This window comes from Rhinolophus hipposideros, assembly GCF_964194185.1.
Source record: "Rhinolophus hipposideros genome assembly, chromosome: 9".
Classification (NCBI taxonomy): domain Eukaryota; kingdom Metazoa; phylum Chordata; class Mammalia; order Chiroptera; family Rhinolophidae; genus Rhinolophus; species Rhinolophus hipposideros.
The window spans coordinates 74986403-75010132 of NC_138055.1; the positions used below are offsets into that span (position 1 = coordinate 74986403).

The following is a 23730-nucleotide window of genomic DNA, read 5'->3' on the forward strand; positions in this document are numbered from 1 at the left end:
CATTAAATATTTATTGAATAAATAATGAGCCAAAAGAAAATACCTGCCCAGAAGATGGAGGAAATATTTTGGGTTTGGGTTGGCTGACTCAATGCTATTCAGCAGACTCTGCTCAAAAGACTGTTCACTAAGTTTATAATCATAATTCAATCTTTGTACATGAAAATGCACCAGAAATATTTTTTATCATAATTTTAAGGAAGTTCTAGGAGATGAAGTTTGGAGGTTGAGTTGTAGACTGTAGCATGAGGAGTTAATTTTAAAATTCACAAATAAAACATTTATTTTGGTAAAAACAGATGCTGCAACCTCATATTAGATTTAAAAGTAATTTGATATTACTATGTGTAGTGTCATATGGGTACTAGACTTATCAGGGTGATCACTTCATAAATTACACAGATGCCTAACCAGTATGATGCTGTACACCTGCAACTAATATAAAGTAATGTTGAATGTCAAATATACATATGCAGATTTATATATATAGTTACGGGATGTAAAGTACAGCATAGGGAATATAGTCAATGGTATTGTAATGGTATGTACAGTGTCGGATGGGCAGTAGACTTGTTGAGGTTATCACTTTGTGAGGGGTGTAAATGTCTAATCATTATGTTGTTATGTACACCTGAATCCAATAATAAAAATAATTTTATATTTTCTTGACAGATGAAAAAATTTTAATCCCATAGACCACTAGATGTACTTAAAATTATAGTTATAGCTTTACTAATTCATAACTCCTTAGGATCTAATAGGCTCAAAATAAATAGGCAAATGCAATAAACTTGAAATAGCCTGGTTTTGTTTCATTTAAGAGAAGATTAGATAAAATAAGCTTAGTTTTGTTTTATCTTTTAAATAAGAGAAGCAAGACCCCAATACTTAAATCTAAATATAAATTCACATTTTCTTAAATACAAAACAAAGTACTCATACATAAACATGTTTAATTTGAAAGGCATTATTTTTCAAGTGGTATTAATATAAACCACTCCCGACATAATTTACTGAGTGGTTTTATTCTATCTTTAATTATACATACACCGGATATCTTATCTCAGGTGCAAGTACTTCATCACATTTTATTAATGCTTTAAACATATTTATTTTTATGTTACATTTATCAAGGGTATCTCTAACAGATAAAGGAAATATTTAATATGTCGCTCTTAGGAATCCCCTTTCTTCTGCATGCATCTCACTGTCAATGCTCATTAATGCATATAAACAATGCAAAAGAAAGAAGAAATTATTGTGTTGGTTTATTAAGTACTGATTGATGTAGCCTATGTTTTTTTGATATTTCAATAATAAAATGCCAGTTCAAATGCCACAGAAGCTCAAAAGCAGTGAGTGAGAAAATTTACCTGAAAGTCATTGTTTATTTAAAGGCATTGTTCTTCTCATGTATGAGGGTAAATGATGTACCTAACATGTGACAATTACATTCAAGGAACATTTTTAAATTATTTAGATATGAAATCGATATGCCTACGCTTATCATGAATCGCAGATCTCCTTTTAAAAATCCATTCTATAGAAAACATGTCAAATGCCACATTTTAAAATTGAACAAATTTTAAGTTACTCAAACCAGTCTCTTGAAAAGTGCAAAAGGAATTCCTTTATGTGAGTTGACTCACTATACTTGCGTTTCTTTTATCACACCAGCCAATAAGTTGTAAAATTCAAATAAGCATTTTAAGAATCCCAAAATGTGAATAAGTGTTATTGCAGTCCAAGAAAACATAAGAATAAAAAACATGTGGGGTTTTTTTGGTGAAAAAAGTTAAGATTTATTGTTTGCATTTGCAATTAAAATGTCAAATGCAAGAATTCACATAGCAAGGAGTCAGTTGAAGAAAACACAGGTGCCTAATTCACGAGCTACAAAAAACAGTATAAAGGTGACCATCTGGGGAGAGCTGGCTGACTTAATTTTCCTATGAGCTTACCGTCTGCTCCACATTTTTCTTCCAAACTCCACATTCTGACCTTGAAAACGCATCTACATGTTTTGTTACATGCATTTGTTACATTCTAAACATAAATGCATGGTAGACCTAATTATGCAAAGAATATTAATACAACAAAGGACGTATTGTGTTGTATTTTATTTAATCTCAATGTGCTGATTATGTTTTAAAGGTTTTGTTTCTGGTGGTGATGCCTTTTCAGCCTTTCAGTTGTTCTATAAACTCCTACACTTTCCATGATATACCTGCAAGTGCTGACCAGCACAATTCTAAGAAATGAACACTTCTTTGACAATGGTGGTTCACTAGAAGGCCCAGGAGGTAGACTTCTGAGAATGTCAAATAGAGGAGGTGGGAATCTAGGGTGATAATCCTGATGTGGAGACAATAGATCCTCCTGAAGTGATACTCACAGGAGGGATGACAAAGCTAAGACAAGGAGGAATTCCTGGCTTGTCACAAAACACTGATTGCACAAGTATCCTGAGTCCGTCAGGATTTCTGAAGGAAGTATCACAATTTCCTACCATGGTAAATTAATATGCTGAGCAGAACGACTTTTTTTACTTTGGTTTTCTTTTTATAACTCAGCCTGAATACTGAAATGATGCTCCTCATCCTAAAAAAAGTACTTATTTTCAAGTACTCGTTGCTGTATCTTCTCTAAAACTAGGCTTTTGCTCAATCCTGTACTTTTATAAGGAAAATTATCTGTAGCTATTACTTCTTCAATAGCCCTAATTTGTGCTCTAATCATTTCAAGATTATTCTCCAGCACTATATACTAGAGAGTGTCTGTGCTTCTGAAATTTGTTTCTAGCCTTTAATACTTTTCCCAGTCTCACAGCTCCAATTTTTACTTGTTTTTCCCTCCTGTATCCTAAAGCTCATTAAGTGCTAAGCTGAACTCATCAACTTCTTGAACCAACATGTTTCCCCTTTGACTTTTTCCTTTTTTCCCCTATTTTCACCACCTATTAGTCAATAAGGCATAACTATTATTATCTCTTCTTTCCTTTCCATTCCTGTAACTCCTTCTCAAATTCAGGTAAGGTCATCCAGATGACAACAATAATACAGTTTTCAAAATTGTCAAACTGTTCCAAAAAATAATAGGTTTGCTTGAACAAAGAATTCTGTATTCCACAGGACTTGGAGATTCACAAAGTGTATCACAGGCTACAGTAAAGGAACATCTTTAAGTTTGTTGAACCCAATGTTGGGAAACCCGCTACTTCCTAATTCATTTATCATGGAATCTTTTTCAAGGAGCATCCAATAAAATCTCCTGAAGGAATGTGTGTAAAACACAGATCTTCCCCATATATTCAATTCTGCAACCAATTTTCATATTATTTAATAGATATATAGCTGAGATTCTTGCAATTTTCTGCTCGAAATTTTCAAACACTCTCAATTACCCATCAAAGAAAGCTAAGCACCCCTATCTATCTGCAACCTACAAGTTTCATCTATCTTTCATGAGTTCATTCATCTCTGTAGTTAGCCAGATGTCAAGCTTAGGATCTGTTGTACTACAACTGCTCATCTCCACATCAAATACATGTGTTGCATCAAATAAAAGTGTACCATCACTTAGTAATGAATCAACCTTTCACACACAACTGTGGTACCATAAGCATCTCTTTAGACCTAATGGTTTCCTTATGCTCTCCAAACTTAGTTGCTGAAGAAAAATATATTTACTTTCTTTTCTCCATGATTTGAAAAAAAATGCTATAGATAATTAAAGCTACCTGCACCAAATATTTTTAGCAAATTAATATGTCGTATTGAACAGTTTCTCTGAAATAAAGGCGGTATGTGGTGCTTAACATAATTGAGTCAACTGGGGAATTGGTGAGTGGATGTGAAGAATGATCATGTATTATCTGTGATCACTTCATTTTTTTTTACCATTTTCAAAATAAATATTCTTATCCAATTTAAAAGAAATAGCAGCATCTATTGAAAATATTTCTAAACCATAACACATTTTTGGTTGTAATTTTTACAAAAATGGTACTTGTTTGTTCAAGAAATATTTAATTGCACATATGCTTTGAGTCAAGCATTAGTTGGCAAAAAGCAGTCAACAAGATGAACACGGTTGTTACCACGGCATATAGTTCTTACTATTCTCACGGACACGAAAGTTTCAAGCATGTTGAGTATTATGTCTTCCTCCAGCTACTATACTACTTCTATGTTCCCTTGGAAGGCAAAAGTTCTTGAAAAAGTTGTTCATACTGTCCCTAAAATATCTGTTCCTAGCCCCTTTTGAACCTACTCCAATGAAGCTGTCACTTGCTATTTTAACAAAGTGTCAGGACCACCAATGACCTCCTGATAGTGCAACGGTCAATTCCCAGATGACACCTTATCTCACCTATTAGCATTTCACACAAATTATCCTTCCCAGCTTCTTAAAGGGCTCATTTCTTTGGCTTCTGATCACCACACTCTTTTGGTTTTCCTCCCTGGCTGGTGCTTCCTCATCTTCTCAACCTTTAAATGTTAGAATTACCCAGAGCTGAGTCATCCAACTTCACGTCTTTTCATCCTCCAGATGGCTTTAAATACCCTCTATATGTTGATAATGACCCTATTTATATCTCCATCCTGGACTTTTCCCTTGAGTTCCTGAATTTTATATTCAGCTGCCAACTCCAACTTTTCATTTGGGTGTCTAATAGATATTTTAACATGTCCAAAATCTATAATCCTCCTAGACTAACCCTTTCCCCCTGTGCTCCTCTATAAACTTTCCAATCTAAGCAAAGGGAAGCTCTGCCTCTTCAGATTCTCAAACCAGACACTTCATTCATCATTGACTGCTTTCTTTCACATTCTATATTCAATCTTTCATCAAATCCTGCTGGCTAAGTCTTCCAGTTGTTTCCAAAATTTGACCACTTATCCCTGCCTTTCCTGCTCCTAGCCAGATTCCAACCACGTTCATCTCTGATCTGGACTCTTTTAATTACTTTCTAATTAATCTCCCTGTCTACCTTTTACCCCTCAGTCCACGTAGCAGAGAGAACGTGCTCAAACTAAAATCCCTCCTGTGGCTTTAATATTTTAGAGTAAAAACCAAAGTCCTTAAAATAGCAAACCTCAGCCTCATATAGTCCACAGGCATAGCAGCCTACCTCCTGTGCTCGGCTCAGCTCCAGGAAAACATCCACGCCATCTTCCAGGAGGGGCCAAGGTGACCCTGAGCAGCAACAATTGCAACTTCTGACAGCAGACTGTGCGGTGACCTTACTGCTTGGGGCCCTACCTGCCTGGACCACCTCAGCAGCATGGGAAGGAGCTGGGTGTTGACCTTCTGTGGAGGTGGCTGGGCTGGACCCAATTTTCAGGCTGGGATGGCCGAAGTGCACCTCAAACAGATGGGCACCAATGAGGCCAGGTCCCCGGGGGCTGGGATCCCTGAATTGGAGTGAAACCCCTCTGAGGCTTGAGCCAAGGGGTTCCTGGGCTTACCAGCTCCCTGGAGGGCTAGTCCTTCAGTACCCCAGAATCACCAAGACTCCCAGCTCCCGGCTCCCAGCCTTGGACTCCTGAAGCTGCCTGTGTAGCCTTACAGCACCTCATGGCCATTCCTGGGGCTGCACCTTCAGGGCCTGGGATTCCTAGGACCATCCCGCCAAAATCTGCAATCTGCCCCTTCCCCCTCTGCTCATCCCAGAAATAACTGTAATAACTAAAATGACATCCCTTGTCAAAAAAAAAAAAAGTTTTTTCAAGAGTATCTCTTTGACTTCATCTTTTACTACCTACCATTTCCCTTGTTCACTCTGTTCCAGTCACACTGGGCTCATTGCAATTCCTACAACACTTTTAGAACATTATTCACTCAGGGTGTTTACACTTGCTGTTTCCTCTGACTGGACAAGTTTTCCCCAGTTATCATCAGGGACAACCCCTCATGTTCTTACAGCTTCTCTTTTAAACATCTAACACATGATGACTTCTCTGGTCCTCTATGTAAAATCAGCTACCCCTTATTTCCTTGGCTCTCTCACGACCACCCCCAATCCTCCTTCATGTCTCCTTACACTATTTATAATTATATGAAGTACTGTGTACTTACTGGTTTATCTACTTCCTGTCTGCCCTCCACCCCCCCCCCCGCACCCCCCCCCCACGCTAGCTTATGAGCTTCACAAGAGTTGAGATTATGTCTGTTATGTTCACCACTACATCTCCAGGGCTCAGAACGGGCTGGAATATAGTAGGCACTCAATGAATATTTGTTGAGTGAATGATGGAGTGAATTCACAAAAGGGCATTTGAAGATGCTACAGAATCATAAAACAAAGGGATCTAACCTAGAGAGAGAGAACAAGAAAAGATTTCTTGAGGAATCTAAAAGTTGAGTGCTAAGAAGACAAGTAGGAGTTTGTCAGAAAAATGGAAGGAGAGGGAGTGAAGAGCTTCCCCACAAATAGAACAATATTGCCAAGAGCCTGAGTTCATTTGTTCATTCAACAAATATTTATTAAACATATACAATGTACCAGGCTGTGTTCTAGGAATTTGGGACATAAGAAGTAAAGGGAAATGATCATATACAAATCAATATTTGGGATATGATCAGTTAATAAAAATGTTATAAAAACAAATTAAGCTGGGAAAGAAAATAAAGATGGAAGTCGGGAATGAAGACTATTTAGATAGTGGTGGCTAACCCTTCTGAAGAGGTAAAGTTTGAGCAGAGACTGGATGAAGCTCAGGATATGTTTGTTATCTGAGGAAAAAGCATTTCTGGCAAAGAAACAGTGAATTCGGGAGGGTATGTTTATAAATGGAAGGAGCTAAACACTGGCCTAAAACACTGGCCTTAGAGAGTGGTAAGAGGGAAGCTGGAGAAGAAAACTCTAGAATCCCACTCTAGAAAACCCAGCAGTCCAGCCATATTAAGAATGTGGGACAATGGGAAGCCACTGAAGAGTTTAATGCATGGGATGGCATGATCAGATTATTAATATCTCAGAAAGGTCAAAACCAAAGTCTCACCCCCGGTTCCTGGATGTCTTAATACTTAACACACATGAGCTTCCTTTCAGGTTCAACAGTCATTTCTAGTATAAGCCTATAGCAACAGATAAAGTGAAAATGAGGCTATTTAAGTGATTTTGTTCCTGTGTGTAATACACAAACATGGCTTTATAAATAGAAGTTTTCAAATTTTTCAAAACTCGAATGTAATTTAATGTCAGTTTATTTTTTTAAAAATCTTCTGTTAGCATTCTTTTCTCATATTTTTCAATAATATTGTTTAAAAATCACCTATCCTTTTCTCAGTGTCATGTTCTTATAGCTTTTATTCTTTTAAAATATATGTTAATAATTATAGATATGCTAATTTTAACCTCTTTCTGATTTCTTTTACATCAAGATTTTTTTAGTTTTTCAGACATGGCTTATTTCGCTCTAGTGTGTTGTGAAATATTCAATGTTGTATCTTTTCTTGTTTCTAATGTTTAATTGTGAGCACCCCTTTGGTAGGGACTGTTTGTCTATGAGAAACCAATGCAGCTAGATGTTTCTTAAGAGTGTTGTCTTTGATTTCACTTCCTTTATTCTGTCCTAGTCTAGGATTCATTTTATGCAAGTTTTCTTGACAGAAAGTTTCCTGAACCAACTCTGTGGCATATAGTCATGTTCCAAGCTAAGTAACACAGTTTGGGGTGTGGTGATACTGTAGATCTCAGCCCCAGCTCCTGCACTGCCCCAGCCATGGGCTTATTTCTAAGTCTGGGACCACTTGGCACCCTTTTTGTCTCCCTCACTCCACTTCTACCAAGATGTCAGCTCAATACCACTACCATTCTGACCTTCATTTCCTTTTTCACTTCTGGCACATGGACACTACACTTTTTCATTTGCAATCTAAAGTTATCGATTTTTAATAGTTAAATTGTATCTAAACATGTCGATGTTTGTAAAGGAAGAGGTTCTGTGTTAGCTCAGCCTGCCATATTGCAGATTCACTCAAATTAGTCTCTAAATATGATTTTAATTTTAAATATGAGCAACAACATAGACAGTCTGCCTGACCAAACAGTTACTCAGATGTGCAAATAAGTACCAAAAATTAGCCAGGCTGCAAAAATACTTTCAAAGTCTTTCTTCCCAACTGTGAACACAATTTCTTACTCAACTAAGTTAGTGTGAATCATAGCTCACACAGGAGGAGTTAAGTTTGCAAAAACAGTAACAGTAAAGAGTGTAGAAACCTATGCAAGCAGAGAGGAAAGTGAGCCAGATTGGCTCACTCACCTGTGGCAGAACATGGGCAGAAGAGACCTGGGTGCCATATGATTGGGTAAAAAGAATTCAGCTAAAACATTTAATAAATTGATGAAAGTCCAAATGTGAACTAGCATGAACTCGCATAGAGTTAACATAGAACTTCTGGGAGTGGCAAACACTCACGGGCTTTTTTCCTCACAGGAGCTCATGAGAAAGAATGGATCAGGTCAAAGACTAGAGGTGAAGACCCATTACAACCAGGAGAAGGTAAAAGTAAAACCTCTCTATCATAAGAGAGAGAAAGGGGAGGCAGGAAACAAATCTATTTCCAGGATCCTATACCAATACTATAAGAGGTCCCCTACCATTGGGCAGGGAACTCTCCCACAAAGACCCTCCCACTATGAAGGCAGAGTTTAGTCTGGTAGACCAAAGCGAGGCAGGATCACTGAAAACCAGGCACAGGGCATTCCTGAGACTGAAGCTGGGCCAGGACAACAGAGGGGCCCCCTTATCCCTCACCACCAGGCTAGTAAGTACCAAGTAATGAGCAATAGCAGCCTACCCCGGGGGGTAGGTAGAGAGCAAAGAGAGAGAACCATCTGGGAAAACAAGTTCTCAAAAAAGACACATCGAAGGAGGGAGCTCCTCAAATGGTTAAATATTACAGAAGGTAAACATAAAAGACATTTTCTCTTCTCTATTTTTTTTAAAGCTCTAAAAGAACAGGTCGGTAACATTTTCTGTAAAGAGTCAGATAATAAATAGTTTAAGCTTTACAAACTAAATTGTCTCTATTGTCACTACGCAACTCCGCCATTGTAGCATGAAAGCAGCCATAGATAATACGTAAATGAATGAGCATGACTGTATTCCAATAAAACTTTACTTATAGACACTGAAATTTGAATTTAATACAATTTTCATGTGTCACAAAATACTATTCTTTTTAGTTTTTCAATGATTTAAACATGTGATAAAACCTTTCTTAGCTCATAGGCTGAATTTGATCTGGGGGTTATAGCTTGTGATCTCTGGTTTAAAGTGAAATTAATAGCAATGGATTATGGATTTATAGCTTAGGTACCACAATAGCATTAGTAATGGGAGGGAGCGATTGGAAGTTTGTTGTTGTATATAAATTATATTATTTAAAGAAAGACTGATAGAGATATATACTGTCAACCCTAGGGCTATCTCAATAGACAAAAAAAGACTTCAGCAAGATTAGCAAATTCCTACACCAATATAAAATCACTAAAGTATTATCCGAACATAAGACAATCAATTAGTTAGAGCTCCTTTACATTTGGAAAATTGATAATTTACTAATAGGAAATCTCATTGTGAAAAATATTCAGGAGAAACTTAAGAAAAAGAGAAATGGATTTTCTTTTAAAGCTCTTAAGGTAATGGAGAGCAATCCAAGTGAAGAAGCTTTGAAAACTTGTTCGTACATATAAGACATAGATTCGTAAACCCCTGGGGGAGCCGGGGAACTAAGCAGGAAATCAGGCATACCTGAATGTGTATGTATATATGGCTGATCTTACTTACGGCTAATTTGTTCAACTACTTTGGAAAGAGGATTGCAGTGGCCAAGATCATGTAATGATTGCTATAAAATATCATAGGCTAAGTGGCTTAAAAAGTAGACATTCCTTTCTTACAGTTCTGAAATCTGGGAAGTCTAAAACTAAGGTGCCAGTAGACCCAGTTCCTGGAGAGAACCCTTGCCCTGAATTGCAGACTTCTGCCTTCTTGGAAGTATCCTCACTTGATGGAGAAAAAATTCTTTCTGGTTTCTTCTTCTCCTCCTTGCTCTTCTTCTTCCACTAATCCTGTCATGGGGCCCCAACCTCATCTAAACCTACCATCGAACTCATCTAAACCTAATTACCTCCCAAAAGCACCCCCCCTCCAAATTCTATCACATTGGACGGTAGGGCTTTGACATATGGATTTGGAAGGGAAGTGGGCCAGGGAGACAAAAACATTCAGTCCATAACACACACCCAATCTTAATACTTCGCTATTCCCAATTATCATTAGGATGCTAATCTGGCATCCATATTTTGAAAATATGTGACCGCAGAAGAAACAAGTGTCTGCATGGTCAGAGAATACTTCATTTATCCAGAGGCATGCATCTGTCAACCTCAACGAACTGAAATAGGTCTGAGAAGCTGAAGTGTTGCAGAATTTTCCTTTGAGCCATCAAAGTAAATATCTCAGCATTCCTTCAGTAATATGCATTAAGTTTTACTGCCTTATTTATTTTATCACCCACTATTCCTTTACAAAACCCCTATTTTCTAGAGAATATATGCTGCTCCCAAGAAGGAAAGGAAATGAATCCTATATTTTTACATTAAAAATGCTTTACAATTAATAACTTTAGGCTGAAAGGAGTAAGTTTTAGTTATCTGCAAGTTTTACTTGAGTGGAAAATCTCTTGTACTTTTAATGATAGACAAATATGGCATTACTTGGTCCACTGAAATCTGTATTAAAATCTTGAGATATGTAGTTTAATGATGATGAGTAAGCAGAGAATGTTTATGCCCTTCAGGACATTTAGAGTTAATCTTGAAGGAAAATTTCTCTTCATGACTGAAATTCAGGTTCTGTTATATTCCCCAATCCCTCTTAATTATCCTACTTTGAGGTAAAGACTGTAAGAGAAGGGGATTTGGTGCTCTGTTATCCCTTTTTCACTCCCTTCTGTGAGCCTGTCAAAAGTCCAGGTCTATGAAGGAGTTTTGTCTGTGCATTACAGATCACTGAAAGGTAATCTGGATATCACAGGCATTATCTTCTGGGTCCCTGGCACAGCATGGGAAGAAGAAACAGAATATTGCTAGTACGTTCTTATAATTCTATCTGTGGGTATTTTGCTCCTTAGTACAAGGAAATGAATAAACCCCATGAATAATAAGCACAACCATTTATTAAACACATGCTAGTTTCCAATGATTGTACTAGACTTTTAAAAGGCATTGCTTAAATTAATCTTTACCAGTGTTAGTATACATTCCTTTTATAAGCATTGGACAAAGTTCTTTCTCTTTTGTCCAGGGCAATATACTTTCCTTGTGTGCCTCCTACCCTTCTGCCTGTGTCTTAAAGCCTTTGCAAGCACATCTGTGTCTGTTGCCCCTTACAAAGTTCAAGTTCTTCAAGGCTTGTTACAGACCCATGCACTTGCTCTCCAGAGTGTAGCATAATGATTAAGCCCAAGGCCTCAGGAATCAACCAACCTGAGCTCCAATTGCTTTATTTAGCCTCTTTAAGCCTCAGTTCCCACACCTTCAAAATACAAACAGCATCTACCTCCAAGGTTTGTTGTGAGGACTAATTAAAAGGAAATATGAAAAGCATTAAGCACAATGCCTGGCGTATTGTAAACGCTCAGTACGTGTGAACTGTTGCTAAAATACTCAAACTATGTTGTCATCAATTTTTTGTTTAATGTCGGTCTTCCCTAGACTGCAAGCTCTAATCCTAGCCCTTGATTTGGGACTCGGCACATAATAGCCTCTCATTCACTTTTCCTTTAATGGCTAACTGAAGGAGGAATCAAAGGAATGCGTCACCATGCAAAGTGGATGTCATTATTCCCATACTAAGAATGAAAGAAATAAAATGTGGAGAGAGTAAGCAGCAGTCTAAGCTTCCATAGATAGGAAGGGGCAGAACTGCAATTCAAATCCATGTCTAGCTGAATCTGAAGCTTGTGCACTTTCCATTTATTGAACTGGGAAAAGCATATGCCTTGGGGAAAAGAGGTGGGGAATAATCACTCATTACCGAGCACTTAACAATGGACAAGGCAGTGTTCCAAGCACTTGCACATGTTTTCTCGGTTAATTTTTACGGCAACCTGAAGAGGTAGAGAACATTATTGTGTTCAGTTTTACAGATGAAAACAGAAGTACAGAGAAGATAGTAACAGGCCAAGGTTAAATAATTAGGAAGAAGTAGGGATAGGCAGGATTTGAACCCAGACATCTGGATCTAGAGCTCACACTCCTGACTGGCACATCTGCCTATTTCAGCGTCATGTGATGCTTTGCAATTAAAGAGCACTGAAAGGAGTCAAAAAGTCACTCTTTGTTGTATTTCCCCGTCAACTATTTAATACACTTTTGATACCTGCGTATAAATAAAATAAAATAAAAACACTGAATATCTACATAAATTCTAATCCCTTCCTGAACAATTATTGAATCTTAAAGTCTATCTGTAACAAGTTTTCCAATTTGTCAATTTTCCCTGTACATTTCCAAGTAATCCAGTAATAGAATGTGCACTAATTCCAGGAAGGCACCCAATTCTAATTTTGAACAGAATAAACGTAGGGAATTTTTTCTTGAATAAAAATATGTCATCTTGTATCTTCCACTCACTTACCTAGTTTTAACCCTGAAATGATACAATATTTGAAGACAAACCACTAATTTATTCAGCACATGTTTGAGAACTTATATTTCAGACACTGTGAGAGACAATGGGTATGCAAAGATAAATATAAATATTTATGGTGTTAGAGTGACAGCAATGTAAAAAAAATCAACCTTGTGTGGTAAGTGCTCTTAGAATTATGAAAAATAATATTATTGAAGCATAAGGAAAGAAAAGATTTTGAGAAAGAGTGGGTTATGAAACTTTTTGTTTTGACCTCCAGGCATCTCAAGATACTTCCTTCTTTTAGCAAATACTAACATAAACAGGGTCCCTGCCTCTTAGTTGAGTATGAAGACAGCCAACATTATCTGTCCTGCCCTCTCACAGTAGGGTAGGAATATATGACTTTAGGATTCAAGGAAGAAATATGAGTAGTTACTAGGCCAGGTCTGTTTTTACTTTAAACATAGTAACTTATTGAAAGCCAACATTCTATGATGTCTGTCTTGTTTTTATCATTTATCTTTTTACAAAGAAGAAAACTGAGATCCAGTATAGTGTAGGAATATTGGAAGTTGCAGAGCTAGTAAATGGGAAAGCTGGGATTCAAATCCAGGCAGGCTGACTTTAGAGTGCATGTTTGCCATTCGAAGCCATGCCTGTTCCAGCCCAGAACTGAAGCATGATGGCTTTACCAAGGTCTGGGCCATGAAGTTTAAGGTGATTGACTAAGGGGCAGTGTTCGCTGGGCAGTACCAACAAGGTCAGTGAATAGCCAGGGCTGTATCCCTTTTCCCCATGAATGAATGAATGAAGACCACATTCACTTCCACTAAATTGTATCTCTTTTACCGTAACATTCTGTTTTAAAAAAAAAAAGAAGGCCAAAATGGAGCCACTTTTGCTAAGCCATATCCCCAAATCAAAACTTAACTATCCTAATTACAATTTAGCCTCTCCAATCATTTCAAACCAATCATTCTGGAATTTCCTGATCAACACTATTGAGGTTATACACCTGATTAAACCCCCTGCCTTGCCCTTTTCTACCTCTTTCTGACTGTAAAAACTTTCCATTTTCTACAATTCATAAGCATGCTTTTCTAGTTGCTAGATGGGATGCTGCCAGATTCATGAATCACATGATAAAGCCAATTAGATCTTCAAATTTACCCAGTTGAATGTTCTTCCTTAACACTGCTTTTCAAGCTTGGTATAATTATAGAATACTGAAATGGTTGGCCAAATCATTGGCTATTACTCTTAGTTAAATGTCAGCTGTAAAAATCTTGTATTGCCCTCATCCAAAATATTGATAATAATGTTGAATAGGACAGAGAACCAAACTCACTTGGGTAATGTTTCAACCACTAGAAATCCAAGAATGCAATCATCCACTTACCTCCACATTTTCCATAAAGCTTCAACACAGTTGTGCCATCATGAGTATAGTGTGGCTATGGCACATGCCTAAAATTTGACAATGCCTGTTTTTAGTGATCCCATGTAGGTTCTGTGGGATTACCATTTTCTTTTTTAAATGCTGTCGATGTAAGAAACATCTAAACTTGTAGAGAATTTTTATAAAAGTTTATTTGAGCCAACTGGCAACATATAACCGGGAACAAGATTCAAATGCTCTGGAGAAAAACAGTTTTGCAGCTTATTTTATGAATTTGAAATTATGAAAGGAACATAAGGACGATTGCATGAAGGTGGGAAAAGGCAAGGCAGAGACTGGATTACAAGATAGTAACAAGATTATGTACTTTTTTGAGGGTGGTTATGGCTCATTTCAAAAGTGTGTTAACCTAGACACATAGAAACAATGGACAGGGCTTGCTTAAGGCAAAGACAAACCTTTTACAAAAAGATTATAGGTCTTGGGTGTGACTACCCACCAGGACCTGCACAATTAAGAATTTATGATTAGATCCCCCTGTGAGGTTACTTTCCTTAGAACCACTTTTTTCACCTACACTGCCAATATTCCACTCTTCTATTAATATGCCTAAGATTTTTCTGCCAGGAGGCAACAAGTAGATTAAGCTATAGTTTCTTTTCTTAAAACATATTTGTCATCTTTTTGGAAGTCAGAATATTTGTCCATCAGCAATTACTGCTTTTCTCCAATATTCCTCAAAATCACTTTCGGCAGTCTCTCAGCCATTTCCCCCAATTCTCTTGTAACCTTTAAATAGAACAGCTATGATTTAATTTATTTTTTCCATCTAACTTGGGTGTTTAAATTTTATTGCCATTCTGTGATTCCTATTATTCTATCCTTTTGTGGTTCAAGATAGTTCTTTGATAGAAAATAAAAACGTATTTTATACTGAAATATCATAATTACCATCACACTGGGTAAGTAAACAAAAATAGCAGAACCAGTTGGAGTTGAAATAGCTACTGTGTTTCTGGGGGGATGACCACCGATTTAAATTTGAAGTCCTAGTTTTCTGTCCAAGACAATTAACTATCTGAGTATAACTTCAAAATAATTTTCAACTCAACACAATTTTTTTTCACATAGTCTTTGACCATATTTATTTTTATTAGGCAAGTCTTCAAATTCAGCTAGCACATTACTTAGTAAAACTCAGTCATAAAGCATTGATACAATTAATTTAACTTTTTAAGGTTATGTTCATATTTTCCAGCACAGAGTAATTTCAAATTAAATCTAGTTTAACTTGTTTATCGGGACATAGCTCTAGCATTCATCCATTTGTGGTTCAAAAATAAATAAGATGAGGCAGTGTGGCTTATTTGTGTGTGTGTGTGTGTGTGTGTGTGTGAAATTCTGCTGGAGCACTTTTTTTACCTTTTCAGTTGTATTCTGGCATAAAGTTGCCTGGTTCAACTAACAAGTTAAGACAGCAGGTGGATGCAAGCAATGCAAGTAGGGCTGCAAATACCAACGCCAGCACCTCTCATCCTTTCTTGGCCCTGGAAAGCATTCCATTTTTAGGCATCTGCTACACACACATAGAGAGGCAAAGCGACAACCTAAGTTAGGTATTGCTTTTGCATTATTACAGGTTGGAAAGTTTTAGTTTTGTTTTGTTTTGTTTGCATTAAAAATGAATCCCAGGATACTCAGTCCAGCTAAATCAATTAATTCATTCATTCAACCAATGAACACATGTTGAATGCGCCAACTATGTGCCAGACAATGTGTGGCGATCTACATAAATCCAGCATGGTCTCTGACCTGATGATGACTGTATCCTAATAGAAAAATGTCAAGGCTTTAAAGAAAGAAATCCCTCCAAGAGGTACTGGCTTCGCACCTGTACTACCATCCTTAATGTCCAGTATACATCTTCCCATTTGACACTACTCTCAAAATGTTCCATTTTCCCTACTAAATAGCAAAGCCTTAGTTGTGATCCCTGAAAAAACACTCCAAAAGCAAAAGAATTTCATAAATTACCAGAGAACACCAAATCGTCCCAGGGCATAGATAGTTGACACATCAAATGGGAAGGTATTCACCAGATTTATTTTTATTTTTCTGGAGGCTCTACAATATTTTCTTAATTCCTTTTCAATTTCAAAACTGTGTATAAGACTCTCATTAAATGCAAAATACCCTCTTCTAATAATCAAAACTCTGGAAATTTGGGTGCTTCTCTTTGCAACTTTTCATTTATCAAAAAAAAGAAAATAGCAGTTGTGACACAATTCTGGCTCCTGGAAAATGTTCTATAACTATATAGTGCAAAAGGAAGCACTCAAATATTGATTTGTAAAAAAATATATATTTTTTTAATGTGTAATCATGCCTACAGAAAACATGAGAAAGCAAGCAAGCACTTAATATTTATAGAACAAAACAAATCTGGTTGCTCATATGAGAAGGCTTTAGGACGAGAGCCATAAAATATAGTCAGCCCCTCTCTCTTTCCTGCCTTATCATAACCACCAGGGTATGCACCTTTAAAACAACATAAGAACTAGCTTAATTTTCACTTTCCATCTTCCTTAATCTCCCCTCATGTTGAGAGAGAGAGAGAGAGAAAGAGAGAGAGAGAGAGAGAGACAGAGAGAGAGAGAGAGAGAGAGAGAGAGAAAGAGAGAGAGAGAGAGAGAGAGAGAGAGAGAGAGAGACAGAGAGAGAGAGAGAGAGAGAGAGAGAGAGAGAGAGAGAGAGGGAGAGAGGGAGAGAAGGTTGAAGCCCTTTTGGACTGTGAGAGAAAGCAATTTTCAGGCAAATACAGATTTTATAAAACTGGTGAATACAGCTGATTAGAAAAGCTATAGGCTGCCCAAGGCTTGAATTGGAAGATACATAAAGTCATAAGCTCTGCATGCCTTGAAAAATGAAAAGGGAAAAGAGGAAAATTTTAATGTATCACAAATTCTATGAAAAGTGTGGCACCATGGGATTTTCATTTGCATTCAATTTTTGCTCTCATGTTTTTTTTGTGCGTTTTTTTTTTCCGTAAAGTTGAAATCCACAAAATAAAAGCTCTTGGTGTTATATTAGAATTTTTAAAGGATAAAAGATTTATATTTTAAAAGGGAAAACACATCAAGATTTGTTTAATCAACAATTTAAATTATGACTTATTTTAAAAGCTAAGAAATCAATATTTCCATTTAAATTTTTGCAAATTATCCAAGTTGAATGTAACTCACAGAAAAGTTAGATGACTGTGACACCAACATATAAGCACCTAAATTAAGACTGTGATAGGCTATTGATGTCATCATAAGCAAAGTCTCAAATATTTAAAAAAAACAATTTTCATTAGTCCTAGAAATTATTTTAATTATCCATTTTTTCTCCAAGAGTTGGTTTTATATTATTTCTTTATAAGCCATTATTTTTAAAAAGCCATTCTGCTTAAAATTGGGAGGAGGGAACGTTAGCAAAAATGAAATTTTAAAGAATTCTGTTGTATTACCTTTTCCTGACCTTGACATAGAAAGTGAAGGAGAGTTGGAACTATGGAACTTAAGAAAGTGCCTAAATCTATTAAGTGTTTTGCATAGTGAAGTGTTCCCATGTTTTTTGTTATGAAGGTGCTAAATATCACGGATTGTAAACTGTTTTGTTCCCTTGAGTTTAACTGAAGGTCATTTCTAGTTTTAGAGACTAAATAAAATCTGGGCAACCTAACCTCTGGTGTAGTGAAGAACTGCTGTGAACATTTTAAATTCTGGAAGAGGAGATTCCATACTAATCTCCTTATCTGCGTCTTGTCTTTGCCACAAGGGTAACTTTCAAGTGCTACTTTCTACGTCTGTCTAATATAAAATATTAGACTGAAAATGAATTTATCTCATGACCACTTGGATTCAACATGTAAATTTATGCATAGTGATATGTAAATTACAGTGCTCACTGTATCTTTGAAAATCTACATATAAAATACGATGTTTTAGCGTAGCAAAAAGAAGCAAAAGGCTGATCTATGGATTTTCTCGGTATACTTATAACCCTATTTCCACCCCAGGGTACATACTTAGAGTGTTATTATTTCTTGGTAATTTTTCTTTGCAATCATTATAGATGTATTAATGGATGGTAGCCAGTTGTACATTTGGAATTGCTTTTATACGTATTCTTCCCTCTATCCAGAATACTTTTTTCCTAAGGATCTTATTACTATATTAGGACCGTTTATTTTGCTTTCTCAGTGAGTCTTCCTTGACCAATACTACCTAAATAGGTCCTTCCCTATTATTCTCCATTCCCATGTCGTGTTTATGGTCTTGAGAGCACTTCATACTTTCAACTAATCTAAAATCCTAATTATAAATTATGTTATCTGGCCCCTGGATACCAATTTCACACATCCCATTTTGCACCATTCTCTTATGTGTCCAAGTCTTCATGATGATTTCCTGGATGTTCCCAGGACGCATGTATGAGGTTCTCCTCCTGAGTACATTCACCCGATATCTGCGAAGTTTGCTTCCTCACGTTTTCATGCCACTTCTCCAATGTCACCAACTCATAGGGCCTTCGTTGACTATCAGATTTCAAACAGCAATTCCCATCACTCTCCTTGACCCAGTCTTCTTTTTCTCACTAGCACTTATAGTTGTATATGTATGTGCTCAGCGTGTGACTCTTTCATTAGCATGTAAACTCCATTAGATTTTATCTATTTTGTTCATTACTACTGCCACATTCCTTAAAAGTCTTTGCCATAAGGCTGTCACTCAGTACTTATTTGTTGAATTAATTAATTAACTCCTTACTTATCTGTTTCCCCCACTAGACTCTTAAGGACCATAGAGCAGAAACATTGCTTCTGGAATTCTATAGCATCTTTTATATAATAGGTGATAAATGAATGAATGAATGAATGAATGTGTGTGTGTGTGTGTGTGTGTGTGTTTAATCTCTCTCTCCTGGTAGACTCTAATTAGCTCACCAATATATACTAATCCCAGAATAGGGTCTCACATACAGTAGGCATACAATAAGTAAATAAAGAATCCCCAGGACTGGGACCAGAATGAATAGGAACTACTCTGATCAGAGCCATTCAGAGGCCTCTGAGGTCTTAATGGCAGATGGAAAAGGTTAATCTGAGGTCTTAATGGCAGATGGAAAAGACTTCAGGATATGCACAGAGCAGTGCAAACCTTAAGCCATCCTGATCATCTTTTCTTGGCCCAGCTTGGTCCTGGGAAAGGCTCGCTTCACTTCCCAGACAAGACCCAAGAAGGTAGCTCAGACTTCTGAGCTTCTTCCTTTCAGATCATATCTTTTGAATTCTGGGAGCAGAATTGAACCTTAATTTCAATCCCTAGCTTTAATTTGTTCACTTAAAACCTTTGCCCTGAAGATTCCAGATAAATCAATTTATGGTGCCAAAGGGCATCAAACAAGAAAAATTAAATTGTAGCTTAAAATTTCCCACTACCTAGAATAGTAACCTTGAAATCATTTCTTAGCCTAGCCTAGCTTTTTTCACGTTATTCATTTGAAAAATGACGATGCTAAAAAAGATTCAGCAGCTCTCAAATTATGGATTATATATTCAGGTTTGCAGAGATGTCCTTGTGAGGCTTTGTCAAGCATCTTCTTTCTTTCCTCTTCTTTGCCCATTTGCTACAATCCCCCTTGGTTAATAATCACAGCCTTGGTGAGCTATGGTGACTGATGGGAATTGTCAAGTGTATAGGGAAACGAAAGGTAAAGAACTTCCCAGGCCCAAAATGTTGTGAATGTATGAACAGCACCTCAGTTCACTACTAAACCCCTACATTTTAACAGTGCTAAAGTTACTGCAGTCCTTAGTTCACTTACACTAACTTACATTAATTTGTGGTTTTCTACTGTGATCAGGGACTATGTCAAGCCCTGAGAATACAAAGATGAGTTTAGAAATGGTCTCTGCCCTCCAGGAGCTCTATTTAATCAGGAGACAGATGCAATAGAGTGTGAGAAATGTTTTGATGGGGCCAAAACAGCAAGTGACTTCAGAGCACAGCAAAGGGCATCAAAACAACCCGGGAGAAAGGGGTGATCCGGAAAATCTTCCAGTAGGAGACCAGAAACTGAGTCCTAATTGTAATTAATCAAATGAAAGCTACACAGCATCAGAATCATGTAAGCCAAACTCCTTATGTAGCACAGAGGAAAACTGATGCCCAAGGAGACTAACTAACCTACTCATCCAAACTGAGTATCAGAGTTACAACTAGGACCCAGATAAGTACTATAGGGCTGCCTTTTTAAAGAGACTTTACTTTCCTTTTATTTTAATTTAATTTAATATTTTTGGTAGGGAATTGCTACCAATAAACCATCATCTGTAAATTACAGACTGCAGTGAGCTGCTGGTGAATTTATTCAGATACATCCACAGTCTCACCCAGCGTTGCCTCTTGAGCTACTTACTGCCTGAAACTAATCACACTGGGGAGGATAGGTAGGCTGGCTGTGAACAAGAACAAACTTTAAGAATGGATCTTGGTCAGATTGTACTTCCTCTCCACAACTGAGCCAGGCATCTAAGGGCTAAGGTAAAACCAAAAAGGGAAGTATTTTCAGTAGTAGGTAGTAGTATAGAAAATTGTTCAGGTATGTAATTTTCTTGGAGTTTCTTTTTCTTTTTTTCTTTTCTCCTAATGTAGTCCTTTTACTTGCGATATTTAAAGACTGATTTAGTAATGGGACAATATAAGAGCTCATTACATTAAAACAGAAATACTTAGGAAATCCATAATTTCTAATAGCTTGCCATCTGTTTGGCTCTCAGCAGCAATGGATTTATCCTGTTTAGTGCAGATGATGATATCGGGGTGAAATCACGAATTATACAATGGGTTTCTGAGCTCTAACTACTGTTATTAATTTACTAGTTTGCAAATCAACATTTCCCAACCTAAAATCAATTTTTTTTTCAACTCTTACGCCAACTAAGGTTGCTATGGGCACCACATAACATCTGTTCTGGCGCCAACAGATTGCGTTAAAGTCATCCACAATCTCTCCAAATTAAAAACCTCATCAAGTTCACTGGCTTTTTCACTGTACTCGCAGCAAGATGCTCTTTTGCCTTGCCTCGCTGTCCAGTTTAATCCACTAGAAAGACTATGTTTAGAGGCACATCGAACTAAATCGTTTTCGTCTGAACACACCATTTCTAAATGGCCGCCCAGGGTCTTAAATTCGGCCGCTGCGGAGGGGGACAAGCAGGTGTCCTCCGCTGCAGGGTCTTGGGACTCGAGCGCCTTCCCAACTGGACGTCGGAAGCAGATAGGTAACCAACCACACAGGGACAGGTATAACCTTTCATGGGTGCAGCAGAGAAACCCCGATCGCAGCAGAGGACGCCATCCTCAGGCTTGGGGAGGTCCTGGGGGGGAAGCAAAGTCGCTTTCCCCATTCAAGTCAGCAGGACGCACAGGGTCACAGGTCATAAGTTGAATTTCAACCCAGCCTGCGCTGCATCCCAGCGCCTTCCGCGGCCCGGGCACCGCGGTGGCACCGGATAGAAGAGAACGAGGATGGCTGGGGCAGGGGGAACTGAGTTGCCACTGCCCGAAAGCTGGCGGCGGCGGGGGCAGATGCGACTCCCGCAGCCTTCGGAGCGCGAAGCCGGGAAGCACCCGGCTCCGTGGCCGCGATGCTGCGCCCTCGGCCGGGGCACGGCTGCCTGCGCCCTGCGTTGCCCTTTCGGCAGAGGGCAGCTCTCCACTGCAGCAGCCCAGCCGCCGGGCGCCCCAACACCAGCCGCCCCTGGTTGCGCTTCGTCCGCCCCAGGGTGGCAGCCCGGGCACCCCTAGCCGGACCGACCATCGCCCCCCGGCGCACGGACAAACTTCCTTCTTCCTGAACCCCCGGCCGCGCTGGCTGGCTGGCAGTGTCCCCGCCAGGCTTTCCAGGTCTCGGGTCCGTAGGCGCCCCCGCCCGGCACGGCGAGCTTCCTCCCTGCCCCTCCGCAACCCGGAGCCCCGGGAGCCCAGCGGTCCCCGCGCATCCGCTCCAACAAAGCCAGCGGCCCCGGCGAGGGGCTGGGAGTGGCTGTGGGGGCGCCAGAGTCCGGCGAAGGCACCGCTGGGCCGGGCGAGTGCAGCTTGGAGGGGCAGCGGGGACGTGGCGGGCAGAGCAAGGGGAAGAAAGTATCCTGCTCCCGGCGCGGACGCCTAGCCTTCTCCGCTCGTCCTCGCTCGCTCTGCTCCCCCTGCCCGAGCGCGTCCGCCTGTCCCGGTGGCAGTTGGCAGGGACTGAGGAGGTGGCAGAGGGGACTCAGTGGCCTGGCCGGCGAGCCGCTCCCTTACCTCTGTCCAGAGTAAGCGGCTGGACCACTGTCAATGTCGCCATGTCTGCCGTGAGAGCCGAAGTGACGCTCGGCTTCAGCATCAGCAACCGCTTGTAGTGAGAAAAAGAGGAGGAGATTGGGGGCGGGGGTGGAGAGGGAAGACGGAAAGGAGGGGGAGGAGGGGGGAAGGAGGGAAGGTGGTGGTGGCGGTGGTGGAGGAGAAGAAAGCTTGGATGGGTTGGCAGCCAGATGGAGACGCAACTGTTCCGCGGCAGGCCAGACCTTCAGATGCCGCGTGAGGCTGAGCAGGTATCCGAGAGCGACTGCATCGCGGGTCTGGGAAGAAAGGCTCTGCGCTAGAACTTTGCTATTCCACCCCAAGGAGCACTAGATGGGTGTAGCTGGTGTGTTGCTTTCTTTCAACTTTCCACTCCAATAAAATGGTCAGCGTATACGTGCGCCTGGGGGAAGGGAAAGGATTGAAACGTGGTATGGGGGAGGGAGGTAGAAAGATGAATGTTTTTCAGATTAAGAGAAATTGTCAACCCTGTAATCCCATCACCTGGAGAGAAAATGCTTCTAGTTCAGAAACGTTGGCATTTAATTATAGTTGCTGTTAATTTCTGTTAAAGTTTCTTTCTTTCTCTCTCTCTCTCTTTTTTTTTTTTTTTTTGGAATGTTGATTTATAACAGTATACAAGATAACTGACTTAAGGCCAGGTTCATTAACTGGTGTCCATTAAGTACCAGAGTATATTGCCTAGAAAATAACTTACCTTAAAAGCAAACTTCTTAAATATGTTTTTAAATAAAAAACACAAAGAGAAGTTCAGTCATTACGCTTGTAAAACATGTACCTACGTAACACTTTTTCCGGTTGATCTATAGCCAGAGGTTATTCAGTTGCCGCTTATTAATTAACATGTGTGTCAGGAACTGAGCTAGGAGTGCTACATGCTATGTGCCATGGCCTGACTTAGAGATTCAGCACAGTTCCTCTTTTCCTGTAGCTTATGATCTGGTGGGACATGATGTTATTAAAAGGGTGACTTTAGAGTCAGTTGATCAGGATTCAGTTACTAGAACCTTCAAATACTGGCTACGACCTCATCATCCCAACCGACTGCTTTTACTATTTTGCCATTGTTGAGACTCTCTTTCCTGATGAAGAAATTAAGAAGTGGTGTAGCATTTGAGATCTTACTCCCCAGCCTATGTTATCAGTTTGGTTAATACAAACTCTTATAAAAATTAAAAAAAAAAAAGAAATTAAGAAGAAGAAATAGAAATCTTATATAAACAGAATGGTAATGACTGTGGGTTTAGGATTATAAATGACAAAG

General features: G+C 38.9%; 1 protein-coding gene across 2 annotated transcripts in view; it reads right to left on the reverse strand.

The window, feature by feature from the left end:
• Nucleotides 1–22578, reverse strand: part of LIN7A (lin-7 homolog A, crumbs cell polarity complex component) — a 148040-nt gene extending 125462 nt beyond the window's left edge. The window contains exon 1 of one of the 2 annotated variants that reach the window (XM_081058842.1): nucleotides 22407–22578. In XM_081058842.1, coding sequence (XP_080914968.1) covers nucleotides 22407–22488 — 82 coding nt within the window. In that variant the 5' untranslated portion in view covers nucleotides 22489–22578. The remainder of the gene's footprint in view (nucleotides 1–22406) is intronic. The other variant, XM_081058843.1, reaches the window with a different exon arrangement.
• Between the last annotated feature and the right edge of the window lie 1152 nt (nucleotides 22579–23730).